The 16,788-nt window shown below is 36.7% G+C and overlaps 1 protein-coding gene across 2 annotated transcripts in view; it reads left to right on the forward strand.

Annotated features, from left to right (window-relative positions):
* SEL1L2 (SEL1L2 adaptor subunit of ERAD E3 ligase) overlaps positions 1-16,788 on the forward strand; it is a 92,645-nt gene that overhangs the window by 49,684 nt on the left and 26,173 nt on the right. For both annotated transcript variants that reach the window (XM_036009553.1, XM_036009554.1), the window contains one exon: positions 16,310-16,372. In XM_036009553.1, the coding sequence (XP_035865446.1) occupies positions 16,310-16,372 (63 nt within the window). The remainder of the gene's footprint in view (positions 1-16,309; positions 16,373-16,788) is intronic.

The following is a 16,788-nucleotide window of genomic DNA, read 5'->3' on the forward strand; positions in this document are numbered from 1 at the left end:
CTGAACAATCTAAGAGAAAAGAGGTCAGTGCCCTGATTAAATAGTCAGATATTACATGTTTTAAAATGCCTTGCAGCATACCCATAAGCCACAGCACAACAGTTCAAAATTGCTGCAGTAGGAGGAAGCAACAGCAGAGTAGATGAAGCAGAGAATAGAATCAGTGATTTGGAAGACAATGTAGCAGAAAACACCCAATCAGAACAGCAAAATGAAAAAGAAATTAAATGAGAATAGTTTAGGGGACCTTTGGAACAACATGAAGGATAAGAATATCTGCATCCTAGGTGTACCAGAAGGAGAAGAGAGAGAGCAAGGGACTGAAAACCTATTTGAAAAAAGAGTGCCTGAAAACTTCCCTATTGTGGTGAAGGACAAAGCCACACAAATCCAAAAATGCAGAGTCCCAAATGCGATGAACCCAAAGAGGCCAATACTAAGACTCTTCGCAATTAACATGGAAAAGGTTAAAGACAAAGAGAATCTTAAAAGCAGCAAGAGGAAGACAGTTACTTACCTACGAGGGAGCTCCCATAAGACTGTCAGCTAATTTTTCATCAGAAACATTTCAGGCCAGAAAGGATTGGCACAAAACATGCAAAGTGATAAAAAGCAAGGACCTGCAACCAAAACTACTCTACCCAGCAAGGCCACCATTTGTTATTAAATGAGAAATAAAGAGCTTCTTGGACAACAAAAGCTAAAGGAGTTTATGGCCACCTAACCAGTATTGTAAAAAAAAAAGTATTAAAGGGACTTCCTTAAGAAGGAGAAAGAGAGAAAAAGAAAATATGGTTATAAAAAATAAAATAGCAATAAATATGTACCTATTAATACTCACTTTACATATAAATGCCTAAATACTCCAATCAAAAGACATAAGGCAGCAGAATGGATAAGAAAACAAGGCCCATATATTTCCTGTCTATAAGAGACACACCTCAGAATGGAAAACACACACAAACTGAAATAAAGGGATAGAAAGAAGTATTTCAAGAAAACGGAAATGAAAAAGAAGGCTGTGGTAGCAATACTTATACTGATATAAGTATTACTTATATAAGCAATATAAGTAATACTGATTATATCAGTAATACTTAATTACTGATATAAGCAATACTTATACTGATAAAAATAGACTTTAAAACAAAGTGTATAATAAGAGACAAGGAAGGACACTACATAACAAAAAGGGAAACAATTCAACAAGAGGGTATAACCCTTGTAAACATCTATACACCCAACATAGGAGCACTTCAGTATATAAAGCAAATTTTGGTGGATGTAAAAGGAGAGTTTGACAGTTATACAGTCATAGCAGGGGATTTTTACACCCCCATTGACATCAATGGACAGATCTTCCAGACAGAAAATTAACCAGAAAATGGTGGCCTTAAATGACACACTAGGTAAGATGGGTTCAATTGATATTTTCAGAGCATTTCATTACAAAGTAGCAAAATATACATTCTTTTAATGTGCAGAACATTTTCTAGGATAAGCCACATGTTAGGACACAAGTTTTTACAAATGTAAGAAGATTTAAATTATATCAAGCATCTTCTCTGACCACAGTGGTATGAAACTAAAAGTCAGTTACAAGAAAAAACTGAAAAATGCACAAACACAAGGAAGCTAAATAATAGCTTACTAAACAATGAGTGGGTTAACAATGAAATCAAGGAAGAAATCAAAAGATACCTTGAGATAAATGAAAATGGGAACACAATAACTCAAAATCTATGGGACACAGAAAAGCAGTAATAAGAGAGAAATTAGTATAGTATTTCTATACTATAGTATAGTATTACAAGCCTACCTCAAGAAACAAGAAAAATTTAAATAATCAAAACTTACACCTAAAGGAACTAGAAAAAGAATAAAAATCAAAGCCCAGAGTGAGTAGAAAAAAAGAAATAATAAAGATTACAGCAGAAACAAATGAAATAGTCTAAAAAAGACAATACAAAAGATCAGTGAAACCAAAATCTGTTTCTTTGAAAAAAATTAATGAGACTGATAAAACCTTAACCACAGTCATCAAGAAAAAAAAAGAAAGAAAGAGAGATCCTATATAAATCAAATAAAAAATAAAAGAGGAGTCCTGCCTGGGTGGCTCAGCTGGTTGGAGCATCATCCTATACATCAAAAGGTTGAGGATTTGATCCAAATGCAAGATAGAAAGAAAAAGTGATGCCTTGACCAGTGTAGCTCAGTTGGTTTGGCATTCATCCACAAAGAGAAATGTCACTGGTTGATTCCCAGTCAGGGCACATACCTTGGTTGTGGGTTCAACCCCCAGTCATGACATGTATGGGAGGCAACCAATCAATTTTTCTTTTACATCAATGTTTCTCTCTCTCTCTTTGAAATCAATAAACATATCCTTGGGTGATGATTAAAATTTTTAAAAAGAATTTTAATGAAAGAGAAGTAACAACTGATACCACACACATGCAAAGGATTATACAAAATATTACAAGCAACTGTATGTCAATAAACTGGAAAATCTGGAAGAAATTGATAAATTCCTAGAAACATACAATCTCCCAAAACAAAATCAAGAAGAAATAGAAAATCTGAACAGACTAATTACAACTAATGAAATTGAAGCAGTAACCAAAAACATCCAAAAAACAATCGTTCTGGAACAGATGGCTTCATATTTGAATTTTACCATATATTCAAAAAAAACCTGATACCTATCCTCAAGTTATTTCAAAGAATTCTAGAGGAGGAAAGACTTTCAATCTCATTTTGCAAGGTCAGCATTATTTGAGTTCCAAAAACAGATAAAGACAGTACAAAGAAAAAAATTATAGGCCAATGTCCCTGATGAACATGGATGCAAAAATCCTGAAAAAAAATACTAGTTAACTGAATCCACCAACACATTAAAAAATCATACACAGTGGTCAAATGGGATTTATTCCTGGAATGCAAGGTTGGTACAATAGTCGAACATCAATTAAATTTATACACCACACGAACAAAATAAAAAATAAAAACTATATGATAATATTAATAGATTTAGTAAAAGCACTTGACAAAATCCAGCACCCTTATATGATAAAAAAAATCTCAGCTAAGTGGGAACAAAGGGAACATATCTCAACATAATAAACTCCATATATGACAAACCCAGAGCTAATATCATAATGGAGAAAAGCTAAATGTGTTTTCTTTAAAATCAGGAACACAAAAGAGATGTCCACTTTCACCACTCTTATTCAACATAGTACTGGAATTTCTAGCCACAGCAATTAGACAAGAAGAAATAGGCATCCAAATTGGAAAGGAAGAAGTTAAGTAAAACTGTCAATATTTGTAGTGACATGATACTGTATATTGAGAACCCTAAAGATTGCACACATGTATGCAAAACCCCACAAAACTAATAAATGCATTCAGTAAAGAAGGATACAACATAATTATTCAGAAATTGATTGTAATTTTATACAACAGTAATGATTATCAAAAAGAGAAACTAAGAAAACAATCCCATTTACAATTACATCAAAAATAAAATATCTTGGAATAAATTTAACAAAGGAGGTATATATTTGTACTAAAAAAAATTCTGACATTAAAGAAAGAAATTGAAGAAGATACAAATAAATGGAAGCATATACCATTATCAATGATAGGAAGAATTAATATCATTAAAATGTCCACACTACCCAAAGCAACCTATAAATTCAATGCAATCCCTATCAAAATAAAAATGGCATTTTTTTTTTCACAGAACTGGAACAAGTATTCCAAAAAATTATGTGGAAGCACAAAAGACCTAAATAGCCACAGCTATCTTGAGATAGAAGAGTAAAGTGGAAGGTGTCATGCTACCTGATATCAAACTATACTACAAGGCCATAATAATCAAAACAGCATGTTATTGGCATAAAAACCAACATATAGACAATGCAAAAGAATAGAGAACTAAGAAATGACACACCTATATGGTCAATTAATATATGAAAAAGTAGGCAATAACATACAATGGGGTAAAAAGAGTCAATTAAATAAATGGTGGTAGGAAAATTGGACAGATGCATGCAAATAAATGATACTAGACCACCTTTTTACACCATATATAAGAAAAAATTCAAAATGGATTGAAGACTCTAATGTAATACTTGAAACTATAAAACTCCTAGAAGAAAACACAGGCAGCAAAACCTCTGACATTTCTCTTAGCAATATTTTTTTCTGATATATCTCCTTGGGCAAAGAACACTAAAGAAAAAGTAAACAAATGGAACTACTTCAAACTAAAAGGTTTTGCACAGAAAAAGAAACCATCAACAAAACAAAAAGACAACCTACTGAGTGGGAGAAGATATTTGCTAATGATATATTTGATAAAAGGTTAATATCCAAAATTTATAAAGAACTCATAAAACACACACACACACACATACACACACACAAACAAAAACAAACCAATTAAAAACAGGCAGAGGACCTGAATAAACACTTTTCCAGATGACATACAGATTTCCAATAGGCATATGAAAAAGATGCTCAACATCACTAATCATCAAGAAATTCAAATTAAAACCATAATGAGATATCATCTCACACCTGTCAATGGCTGTCATCAATAAATCAACAAACAAGTGATGGCAAGGATGTGAAGAGAAGAAAGCTTGTGTGTTGTTGGTGGGGATGAAGATTGGTGCAAACAGTATCAAAAACAGTATGGAGTTTCCTTAGAAAATTTAAATGAAACTCTTTATATAACCCAGCAATTCCACTTCTGGGTATATACCCAAAGAAACCCAAAACACTAATTCAAAAGAACATATGCATTCCTTTGTTCATTGCAGCAGTTACTAATAATAGCCAAGATATGTAAGCAACCCACGTGCACATCAATAAACAGTAGATAAAAGACTGCTAGTACTTACATACAATGGAATATTACTCAGCCACAAAAATGAATGAAATCTTACCATTTGTGACAGCACAGTTGGACCTAGATGGTATTATGCTAAGTAAAATAAGTCAGTCAGACAAAGATAGATGCCATATGATATAACTTATATGCAGAATGTAAGGAACAGTATAAATGAACAAACAGAAACAGACTCATAGATATAAAAAATAGACTAATGGTTGCCAGAAGGGAGAGGGGTTTGGGAACTGGGAGAAAAAGTAAAGGAACTGAGAAGTACAGATTTTTAGTTACAAAATAAGCATGGGAATGTAAATTACAGCATAAGAAATATAATCTATAACACTGCAATAACTGCCTATGATGCCAGGTGGGTAATGGAAATATTGGGGAAGAACACTTTGTAAAATATATGACTGTCTAAACACTATGCTGAACACTTTATATTTTTTATTTTATTTTAATCATTGTTCAAGTACAGTTTTCTCCCTTTTACTCCCATTCTAGCCCACCCACCCAACCCTCCCCACTTCCCTCCCATTACCACCCTCCCCCTAGTTTTTGTCCATGTGTCCTTTAAATTTGTTCCTGTAAACCCTTCCCATTCTCCCCTGAAATTCCCTCTTCTCTCCCCTCTGGTCATTGTCAGTCTGTCCTCTATTTCAGTGTCTTTGGTTATATTTTGCTTGTTTCTTTGTTTTGTTGTTTACGTTCCTGTTAAAGGTGAGATCATATGGTATTTGCCTTTCACTGCCTGGCTTGTTTCGCTTAGCATAGTGCTTTCCAGCTCCATCCATGCTGTTGCAAAGAGTAGGAGGTCCTTCTTTCTTTCTGCTGCATAGAATTCCATTGTGTAAATGTACCATAGTTTTTTGATCCATTCATTTACTGATGGACATCTTGGTTGCTTCCAGCACCTAGCTATTGTAAATTCTGCTGCTATGAACATCGAGGTGCAAAGGTTCTTCTGTATTGGTGTTTTAGTGTTCTTAGGATATAGTCCCAGCAGTGGAATTGCAGGGTCAAAAGGCAGATCCATTTTTAGTTTTCTGAGAGAGTTCCATACTGCTTTCCATAGTGGTTGTACCAGTCTGCAGTCCCACCAACAGTGCACTAGGGTCCCCTTTTCTCCACAACCTCTCCAACACTTGTTGTTTGTTGCTTTGTTTATGATGGCCATTCTGTCTTGTGTGAAGTGGTATCTCATTGTGGTTTTAATTTGCATCTCTCTGATAGCTAGTGATATTGAACATTGTTTCATGTGTCTTTGGATCTTCTATATGTCCTCCTTGCAGAAGTGTCTGTTTAAGTACTTTGCCCATTTTTTAATTGGGCTGCTTGATTTCTTAGAGTGGAGTCATGTAAGTTCTTTATATATTTTGGAGATAAAAGCCTTGTCTGAGGTATCATTGGCAAATATGTTTTCCCATACAGTTGGTCCTCTTTTTATTTTGATACTGTTTTCTTTAGCTGTGCAGAAGCTTCTTATTTTGATGAGGTCCCATGTGTTTATTCTTTCCTTTATGTCCCTAGCTCTAGGAGACATGTCAGTAAAAGTTTCTGCGTGAAATATCTGAGATTTTGCTACCTACGTTCTCTTCTAGGACTTTAATGGTGTCACATTTTATATTTAAGTCTTTTATCCACCGTGAATTTATTTTTGTATATGGTGTAAGTTGGTGCTCGAGTTTCATTTTTTTTGCACGTAGCTGTCCAGTTCTCCCAACACCATTTGTTGAAGAAGCTATTTTTATTCCATTTTATATTGCTGCATCCTTTGTCAAATATTAATTGACCATAGTGACTCAGGTTTATTTCTGGGCTCTCTATTCTGTTCCACTGGTCCATGTCCCTGATTTTATGCCAGTACCAGGCTGTTTTGATTACAGTGGACTTGTAGTATAGTTTAGTGTCAGGTATTGTGATCCCTCCTACTTTACTCTTCTTTCTCAAAATTGCAGCAGCTATTCAGGATCATTTATGGTTCCATATAAATTTTTGAAGTGTTTGTTCTATGTCTGTGAAATATGCCATTGGTACTTTAATAGGTAGTGCATTGAATGTGTAAATTGCTTTGGGTAGTATGGACATTTTAATGATATTAATTCTTCCAATCCATGAACACGGTATATGTTTCCATTTGTTTGTGTCTTCCTTCATTTCTTTCCTGAGTGTTAAGTAGTTTTCTGAATAGAGGTCTTTTATCTCTTTGGTTAGGTTTATTCCTAGGTATTTTAGTTTTCTTTTTGCTATTTCAAATGGGATATTTTTCTTGATTTCTGCTTCTGCTGTTTCATTGTTGGTGTACAGAAATGCCTTTGATTTCTGGATATTGACTTTGTATCCCACTGTTTTGCCAAATTCATTTATTAGGTCAAGCAGATTTTTGGTGGAGTCTATAGGATTTTCTATGTACACTATCATGTCATCTGCAAACAGTGACAGTTTTGTTTCCTCCTTTCCAATTTGGATGCCTTTGATTTCTTTTTCTTGTCTGATTGCTGTGGCTAAGACTTCCAGTACTATATTGAATAGAAGTGGTGAAAGTGGACAGCCTTGTCTTGTTCCTGATCTTAGTGGAAAAGATTTTAATTTTTGCCCATTGAGTATGATGTTGGCTGTAGGTCTCTCATATATGGCCTATATTATATTGAGGAATGCTCCCTCTATTCCCACTTTGCTGAGTGTTTTTATCATAAATGGGTGCTGTACTTTATCAAATGCTTTTTCTGCATCTATTGATATGGTCATGTGGTTTTTGTCTTTGCTTTTGTTTATGTGATGTATTACATTTACTGATTTGCGAATATTGTACTATCCTTGCATCCCTGGAATGAATCCCACTTGGTCATGGTGTATGACCTTTTTAATGTACTGTTGGATGTGGTTTGCCAGTATTTTGTTGAGGATTTTAGCGTCAATGTTCATCAGTGATATTGGCCTGAAGTTTTCTTTCTTTGTTGTGTCTTTATCTGGTTTTGGAATTAGGATGATGTTGGCCTCATAAAAAGAGTTTGGGGATCTTCCATCTTTTTAGATTTTTTGAAATAGTCTGTGAAGGATAGGGGTTAGCTCTTCCTTAAATGCTTTGTAGAAATTCTCCTGTGAAACCATCTGGTTCAGGGCTTTTGTGTGTTGGGAGTTTTTTTTATTACTGCTTCAATTTCTTTACTGTTATTGGTTTGTTCAGGCTTTCTGCTTCTTTTTCATTGAGTTTTGGAAGATTATATTTTTCTAGAAATTTGTCCATTTCATCTGGGTTTTCAAATTTCTTGGCATACAGTTCTTCGTAGTAATTTCTTACAATCCTTTGTACTTCTGTGGTATCTGTTGTAATCTCTCCTCTTTCATTTCTGATTGTGTTTATTTGGGTCTTCTCTCTTTTTTTCTTGATGAGTCTGCTTAAAGGCTTGTTGATTTTGTTTATCTTTCCAAAGAACCAGCTCTTAGATTCATTGATTCTTACAATTGTGCTTTTACTCTCTATGTCATTTAATTCTGCTCTGATCTTGGTTATTTCCTTCCTTCTGCTTGCTCTTGGCTGCCTTTGTTGTTGTTCCTCGAGTTCTTGTAGATGTAGGGTTAGGTTGTTTGTTTGAAATGTTTCTAACTTTTTTAGGTGGGCCTGTATCATTATGAACTTCCCTCTCAGGACTGCCTTGGCTGTGTCCCATTAGTTTTGGGTTGTTCTGAGTTCATTTTCATTTGTTTCCAGAAACCTTTTGATTTCTTCCCTAATATCATTCTTGACCCCTTCATTGTTTAATAGCATGCTATTTAATCTTCATGATTTTGAGTGCTTTGGGTTTTTTTCCTTGGGGTTGGTTTCTAGCTTCAGTCCCTTGTGATCCAAGAAAATGCTTGGTATGATTTCAATTTTCTTGAAATTGTTGAGGCTTGTTTTGTGTCCTATCATGTGGTCTATCTTTGAAAATGTTCCATGTACATTGGAAAAGAATGTGTATTTAGCTTCTTTTGGATGGAGGGCTCTGTATATATCAGTAAAGCCCATTTCATCTAGGGCATTGTTCAATGCCATAATATCTTTGTTGATATTTTGTTTAGAAGATCTGTCCATTTTTGATAGTGGGGTGTTAAAATCCCCCACTATAATTGTGTTGCTGTCCATATCTTTCTTGAAGTCCTCTAAGATTTTCTTTATGTATTTGTGTGCTCCTATGTTGGGTGCCTATATATTTACAATATTTATGTCTTCTTGGTGGATTCTTCCTTTGAGTATTATGAAATGACCTTCTGGGTCTCTCTTTATGGTCCTTTTTTTGAAGCCTATTTTGTCAGATATGAGTATTGCTACCCCAGTTTTTTTTCCCTGTCCATTTGCTTGGAAAATTTGTTTCCAACCCTTCACTTTCAGCCTGTGCAGGTCTTTAATCCTGAGGTGGGTCTCTTGTAGACAGCATATGTGTGGGTCATGTTTTCTTATCCAATCAGCTATTCTGTCTTTTGATTAGAGCATTTAATCCATTTACATTTAAGGTTATTATTGATAGGTACTTATTCATTGCCTTTTATGTATGTGTGTTCCTCTCTCTCTCTCTCTTCCTTTCTTTCCTTAAAGCAGTCCCTTTAGCATCTCTTGCAGAGCTGGTTTACTGGAGGTGTATTCTTTTAGACTTCTTTTGTCTGAGAAGCTTCTTATTTGGCCTTCTATCTTGATTGAGAGCTTTGCTGGGTAAAGTAGTGTTGGTTGCAGATTTCTGGTTCTCATTACTTGGGATATTTCTTGCCAGTCTCTTCTGGCTTAGAGCGTTTCCATTGAAAAGTCAGCTGCTAGCCTTATTGGTGCTCCCTTGTACGTTACTTCCTGTTTTTGCCTTACTGCCTTTAATATTCTCACTTCATGTTGAAATTTTGCCATTTTAATTATGATGTGTCTTGAGGTGGGCCTCTTTGGGTTCCTATTGATTGGGACTCTCTGTGTTTCCTGGATTTGTGTGACTTTTTCTCTCATCAAATTAGGGAAATTTTCCATTATTACTTTTTCAAATAGGTTTTCTATCCCTTGCTGTTCTTCTTCTCCTTCTGGTATCCCTATTATATGGATATTATTACATTTCATATTGTCTTGCATTTCTCTTAATCCCTCTTCATTCTTTCTGAGCCTCTTTTCCTTCTCTTGCTCTTTCTGGGTGTTTTCTTCTACTTTGACCTCTAGCTCACTGATCTGATCATCTGCTTCATCGATCCTGCTTTTGATTCCTTCTACTGTGTTCTTCAGTTCAGAAATTGTATTCTTCATTTCCTCTTGGCCCTTGTTGAGAGTTTCTATTTCCTTTTTCATGTTGATGTAGTTTTCAGTGAGTTCATTGTAGCTTCCCTATAGTTTCTGGTAGCTCATTGTGAGCTCATTGAGCTTCCTGACAATCATTACTTTGAACTCAATATCTGATAGCTGAATTGCCTCTATTTCATTTAGCATTCTTTCTGAGGCTTCCTCCTTTCCTTTCATTTGGGGATTGTTTCTTTGTCTTCCCATTGTTTGTGAGACTGTTCTTGTTAGCCTCAGCTTCTTAAATTGATCTATTCTGGCTCCCTGTGTTTGTGGTGTGAACTTCTTTAGTAGAATAGCAGTGAGTGCTGTTTCCTTTATCTCCCAAGCTCACTGGTCTTGGGCTGTCATTTAAGTTGTCTTTGTGTTTGCCTTTGGGTTTTGATTGTTGAGTCTTTCTTTGGTGGTTCCTTCCCACCAGCTGGTTAATTGAAGGTCACTCTGTCCACCACCTCCTGTATTTTGTTGTGCTGGTGAGGGCAGGTTGTGTTGAAGCTGGTTCTTCTGTGTGTATAAGATTTAAAGAATTCTCTCTTGCTCTTGTTCAGTTGTTTGTATGGGGTATTGTCTCTACTGTTTAGTTGTATTTCCAAATAGGTTCTGGATTGAGGTTTGTGTGGTTACCAGTCCCTCCTTCACCTTCTTCTGTTGTTATCTGTTAGTGGTTCCTTTGTTGTTGGGTTTACTCTTCCAGTGGGTATCCTGGTGTTCACTGCCTCCACCTATTCTTGTTGCAGCACTCTTCTTAGGGTCCAGTTTTTCGGTTCTGCCACAATCCTTTGTCCCCTATTTTCACATATGCTGAAGTATGCTGGTTGCTTGCTTCTCTGCTCCATAGATTGGTCAGGATTTTCTCCCCTGAGCAGAGGAAGCCAAATCTGCTCCTTCCTACTCCGACACCATCTTAGCCCCCCTGAACACTTTAAACTAATAAACATACTGAATGTAAACTGTAACTGAAAAACATTTTAATTAAAAAATAAGGTGAAAACAAAAAAAATTCAGATAGCTAGAAAGTGAAATTTATCATAATTTCATCATAATGATTTGATGTATATTTTCCCAGAGTTTTCCAATAAAATATATTTTTTCAATTTATTTTATTTTTTATTGTTATTTGATTACAATTGTCCCCCTTTTTCCCCATTATTCTCCCCTGTTCTGCCTACCCCCACCTCTTCCACATTCAGTCTTCCCCTTCCATTGTCCTTGTCCATGGGTCTTTTATGTGTTCCTTGACTTGACCCTTCCCCTTCTTTCACTTGTTATCTCCCTCCCCCCTCCCTTCTTATCATTATCAGTTTGTTCTTTATTTCAGTGTCTCTGGTTATATTTTGCTTGCTTGTTTATTTTATAGATTAGGTCCCACTTACAGGTGAGATCATATGGTATCTGTCTTTTGCCACCTGGCCTACTTCACTTAGCATTAATACTCTTCAGTTCCATCCATGTTGCCTCAAAGGGTAAAAGTTCCTTCTTTCTTTCTGCTGTATAGTATTCCATTGTGTAAATGCACCACAGTTTTTTGATCCACTCTTTTACTGATGGGCATTTAAGCTGTTTCCAGCACTTAGCTATTGTAAATTGCATGGCTATGAACATTGAGGTGTATAGGTTCTTTTGAATTGGTGTTTCAGGATCCTTAGGGTATAATCTCAGAAGTGGAATTGCCAGGTCAAAAGGCAGTTCCATTTTCAGTTTTTTGGGGGAAATTCCATAGTGTTTGCCACAGTAGCTGCACCAGTCTTCATTCCCATCAACAGTGTACTAGGATTCCTTTTTCTCCACAACCTCTCCAGCACTTCTTCTTTGTTGATTTGTTTATGCTGGCCATTCAGACCAATGTGAGGTGGTATCTAATTGTGGTTTTAATTTGCATCTCTCTGAGGGCTAGTGATGCTGAGCATCCTTTTATATGTCTCTGGGCCTTCTGTAGCCCTCCTTGGAGAAGTGTCTGTTCAGTTCCTTTGCCACTTTTTAATTGAATTGTTTGTCTTCCTAGTGTGGAGTTGTGTGAGTTCTTTATATATTTTGGAGATCAAACCCTTGCCCAAGGTATCATTGGCAAATATATTTTCCCATATGGTTGGTTCCCTTGAAATATACATTTATTTTTAAAATGTAACTGCTTAGAGCAGATAATGAGGACCTGCCACTACCTTTAGACAGGGCGGTACTCTCTGGCTTGCCTTGGGCTCCACCATTTCATAAACTGGTTTAATGCACTTCTTACATTACCTGCATGGCCACTACTTACCTGAGTGTTATAAAAGGTATTATGGGCCTTAATCAGTTGGGCAGTCATCAAATAAGCCCCTGGTTTCCCAGGGACTCTCTTAGAGAAGAAAAGTAATTTGTCCACACTATACTAACCTTTCTCCTTCTCTCTTTTTTACTTCCCTCCTCTCATTTCTCTTCCTTTCCTTTTTTCTCAACCCCTAAATAAGGATAGTTAGAAGACAGATTCAGTAGATTTTATCACATCCATCACATCAGGACTTATTATCATTAAACCATACTATCCTAATAGTCCTAGGACCACAAGTAGATATTCTTGAGGAGAAGAAGGAAGAAAAGAGCAGACATACATATACCACCTGCTTTAAATTCAGGTGCACTATCCTTAAGAATTCTTACAATAGCTGGCCTTTTAATATGAACAGGCCCAAAGTTTGGAGTCTTAAAATAGTCTTTAAACTACACCTTCTCTAGTTTTGTGCTATTCCTGTGTCACTGAGGGGTACTCTGACTCCATCCACAGTTACATTTAGGTGGTAACAAGAAATATGGAGAATTTTCTTTTTTTAATATATTTTATTGATTATGTTATTACAGTTGTCCATTTCCCCCCTTCACTCCCCTCCACCCTGTATACCCTCTCCCAACCACTTCCCCCCCTTTAATTCATGTCCATGTGTCATACTTATAAGCTCTTTAGTTTCTACATTTCTCATACATACTATTTTTACCCTCCCCCTGTCTATTTTCTACCTACAATCTTTGCTACTTATTCTCTGTACCTTTTCCCCTTCTCTCATCCTCCCACTCCCCTGTTGCTAACCCTCCATGTAATCTCCATTTTTGTGGTTCTGTTCCTGTTCTAGTTGTTTGCCTAGTTTCTTTTGGTTTTGCTTTAGGTATGGTTGTTAATAATTGTGAGTTTGCTGTCCTTTTACTATACATGTTTTTTTATCTTCTTTTCTTAGATAAGTCCCTTTAACATTTCATAAAATAAGGGCTTGGTGATGACGAACTCCTTGAACTTGACCTTATCTGAGAAGCACTTTGTCTGCCCTTCCATTCTAAATGAAAGCTTTGCTGGATAGAGTAATCTGGGATATAGGTCCTTGTCTTTCATGACTTGGAATACTTCTTTCCAGCCCCTTCTTGCCTGTAAGATCTCTTTTGAGAAGTCAGCTGACAGTCTGATGGGAACTCCTTTGTAGGTGACTATCCCCTTACCTCTTGCTGCTTCTAGGATTCTCTCCTTCATTTTTACCTTGGCTAATGTAATTATGATGTGCCTTGGTGTGTTTCTTCTTGGGTCCAACTTCTCTGGGACTCTCTGAGCTTCCAGGACTTCCTGGAAGTCTATTTCCTTTGCCAGAATGGGGAATCTCTCCTTTATTATTTGTTCAAATACATTTTCAATCTGTTGCTCTACCTCTTCCCCTTCTGGTACCCCCAAAATTCGGATGTTGGAACGTTTAAAGATGCCCTGGAGATTCCTAAGCTTCTCCTCATTTTTTTGAATTCTTATTTCTGCATTTTTTCCTGTTTGGTTGTTTCTTTCTTCCTTCTGGTCCACTCTATTGTTTTGAGTCCCACTTTCCTTCCCATCACTATTGTTTCCCTGTGCATTTTCCTTCATTTCTTTTATGGTAACCTGCATTTGTTCATCTAACTTACGACCAAAATCAACCAATTCTGTGAGCTTCCTGAACACCAGTGTTTTGAACTGTGCATCTGATAGGTTAGCTATCTCTTGGTCGCTCAAATGGATGAGTTCTGGGGCCCTGATTTGTTCTTCTGTTTGAGCCATCTCTCTCTCTCTCTCTCTCTCTCTCTCTCTCTCTCTCTCTCTCTCTCTGGTCTTGTTGCTGCTGTTATGGTGAGAGGCGGAGCCTTAGGTGTTCACCAGGGCTGGGCACCCCAATCGCTACATTGTGACATTGTATGTGAGGGCATAGTCAAGAGGGAACAATGGCAGTAGCTCCATTTTTCATGGGACCTTAGTCCCTTCCCTGGGATCCTGGGTTGTGTGCTCTGACTTGCTCCACAATTGCCGCCTCACTGGGTCTGCCAGCAGCCACTTGCATACTCAGGGTACACCCACTGCGATTTTGTGCACCCCAGATGCCTTACGTGCTCCCGGTTGCCTTATGCATCCGATTCTCTCTGCTCTCAGCACCGCATCTCCGCCCCTCCTACCGGTCTGGATGAATGGGTCTATTTCAACTTCTTGGCTGTCCGACTTCCATTCAGGTAAATTTTCTGTTGGTTCTAGGTGTTAATCTGCCTCTAAATTGTTGTTGTTCCAATCTTGGTTGTGGGTGGAGGTACGGTGCATCCACCTATGCCTCCATCTTGGCCGGAAGTCAAGAATTTTCTATTAGAACTAAAGTTCCTAAGGAAATACTATAAATAAGTAAAACAAACCTGTAGATCTGCTGAATGAAAGCTAAATGGCCAAATGTGACTCATCACTAAGTCACCACAGGGTGAAATGCATGATGGAAAATAGAAAGAAAAAGTGATGCCCTGACTGATGTAGCTCAGTTGGCTGGACGTTATTCCACAAACAGAAAGGTCACCGGTTGATTCCCAGTCAGTGCACATGCCTGGGTTGTGGGCCTAGTCTCCAGTCAGTGTGTGTGTGAGAGGCAACCAATGGATGTTTCTCTCTCACACCAATGTTTCTCTCCCTCTTTTTCTCCCTCCCTTCCCTTCTCTCTAAAAATAAATAAATTAAAATCTTTAAAACAATTTTTAAAGAAAGAAAAAGTCAATTTTCTGATGGGGAAATTACTTGCAAGGTTTACATTCTTTAAGGATTAATATGCTAAATATGAATATATTTGAACATGTGCTAAATGCTAAAGTGCTGAATACTCCATTCCCTAGACTATTCAGAATACAAATCAGAAAAAGAAATTGTAATTAACCATCAAATGGAAAAGAAAACATTGTTGATATTATAAGGGGTCAAATTTGAATAAAGAAACATATTCCAACAATGCTTAATTATGCATAATGACTCATTAAAAGTCCCACTCCCTAAAATGTTATTGGGCATTTGTGGTAATTTCCTTTGACCAAAGCAGGTAACAAGTGTCTGCATAGACTTCTCCCTTCTGGAAAACTCCTATATACCCTTCAAAACCTAGGTCAAGTGTAACTATTTCTGACTACTCAATCCCCACAGACTCTAGTCTCATCCAGGCCTTTGGGTGTTCCTCTTCTAGGTACCCGCAATGCACTTGATCTATTTCTACTATAGGACTTACCACATTTGACATGATCACTTTAAGAGGGCCTACCTAGTGAGTCATGCCACTAGGCAAGGATCATTGTATTCATCTTCTAACCTTTACCTCCTAACTCTGCCCTATGCCTTTTATGGACTCACACACAAAGCAAGCACTAAAAGCTGAATGAAAGAATGGAGGAAAGATTTGACTTTAATTTACCTTTTTTTTAGTCAGAAGGAGTTATGAGCCTGGCTGGTGTGGCTCAGTAGATTCAGCACCATACCTGCAGCCCAAAGGGTTGCCAGTTGGATTTCCAGTCAGGGCACATGCCTGGGTTACAGGCCATGTCCCCAGTATGGGGCACACGAGAGGCCACCACACATTGATGTTTCTCTCCCTCTCATTCTCCCTTCCTTCCCCTCCTTCTATAAATAAATAAATAAATAAAATATTTTTAAATCTTTAAGAAAAGAGTTATGAAGGTATGAAATAGAAACTAGAGAGGGTCAGAATAACTTGCCAACTGCCTGATTAAACTGCCTTGATTAATTACCTACTGTGTAATGTCAAGTAGTTTGAATGATTTTTTCAGTAATTGTCCTTACCATTAATTATTCTCGAATTTTACTTGGACTTTTAAAACTGTTCTAGGGCAATGCAATTGGTCTTCATGGGCTTGGTCTCCTTTATTTTTATGGAAAAGGTGTTCCTGTGGTAAGTTAAATAATTTCTTTATCATTTCAACATAATAGGGAATAAAATGATCTAGTGAAATATTTGCCAAAGAGACATAGAACAACCTTGAGACAAGAATAGCAACCCTAATCATTACCTAAGGAATAATAACCTAATGTAATGGTAACTTTAGAAATCATCTAACCCTGAGAATTTTTTTGATAATTTATCTTCTTAGCATAACCTCTGTCTTTGAGTGACCTTCCCCAGTATCTGAATAAACTTTCTGTCAGTGTAAGAAAAGACACAGTTTATATCAAAAATGAGATAATTATTTCCCAGCATAATTTAATAACTAAAATGTATAATACTTCTAGTACTATTTTAATTAGCCTAAATCACATAAAGTACTATCTATACTCTTAAAAAATGGAAGATAATTGTACCATGGAGTT

This window comes from Phyllostomus discolor, chromosome 9 (assembly GCF_004126475.2).
Source record: "Phyllostomus discolor isolate MPI-MPIP mPhyDis1 chromosome 9, mPhyDis1.pri.v3, whole genome shotgun sequence".
NCBI lineage: Eukaryota > Metazoa > Chordata > Mammalia > Chiroptera > Phyllostomidae > Phyllostomus > Phyllostomus discolor.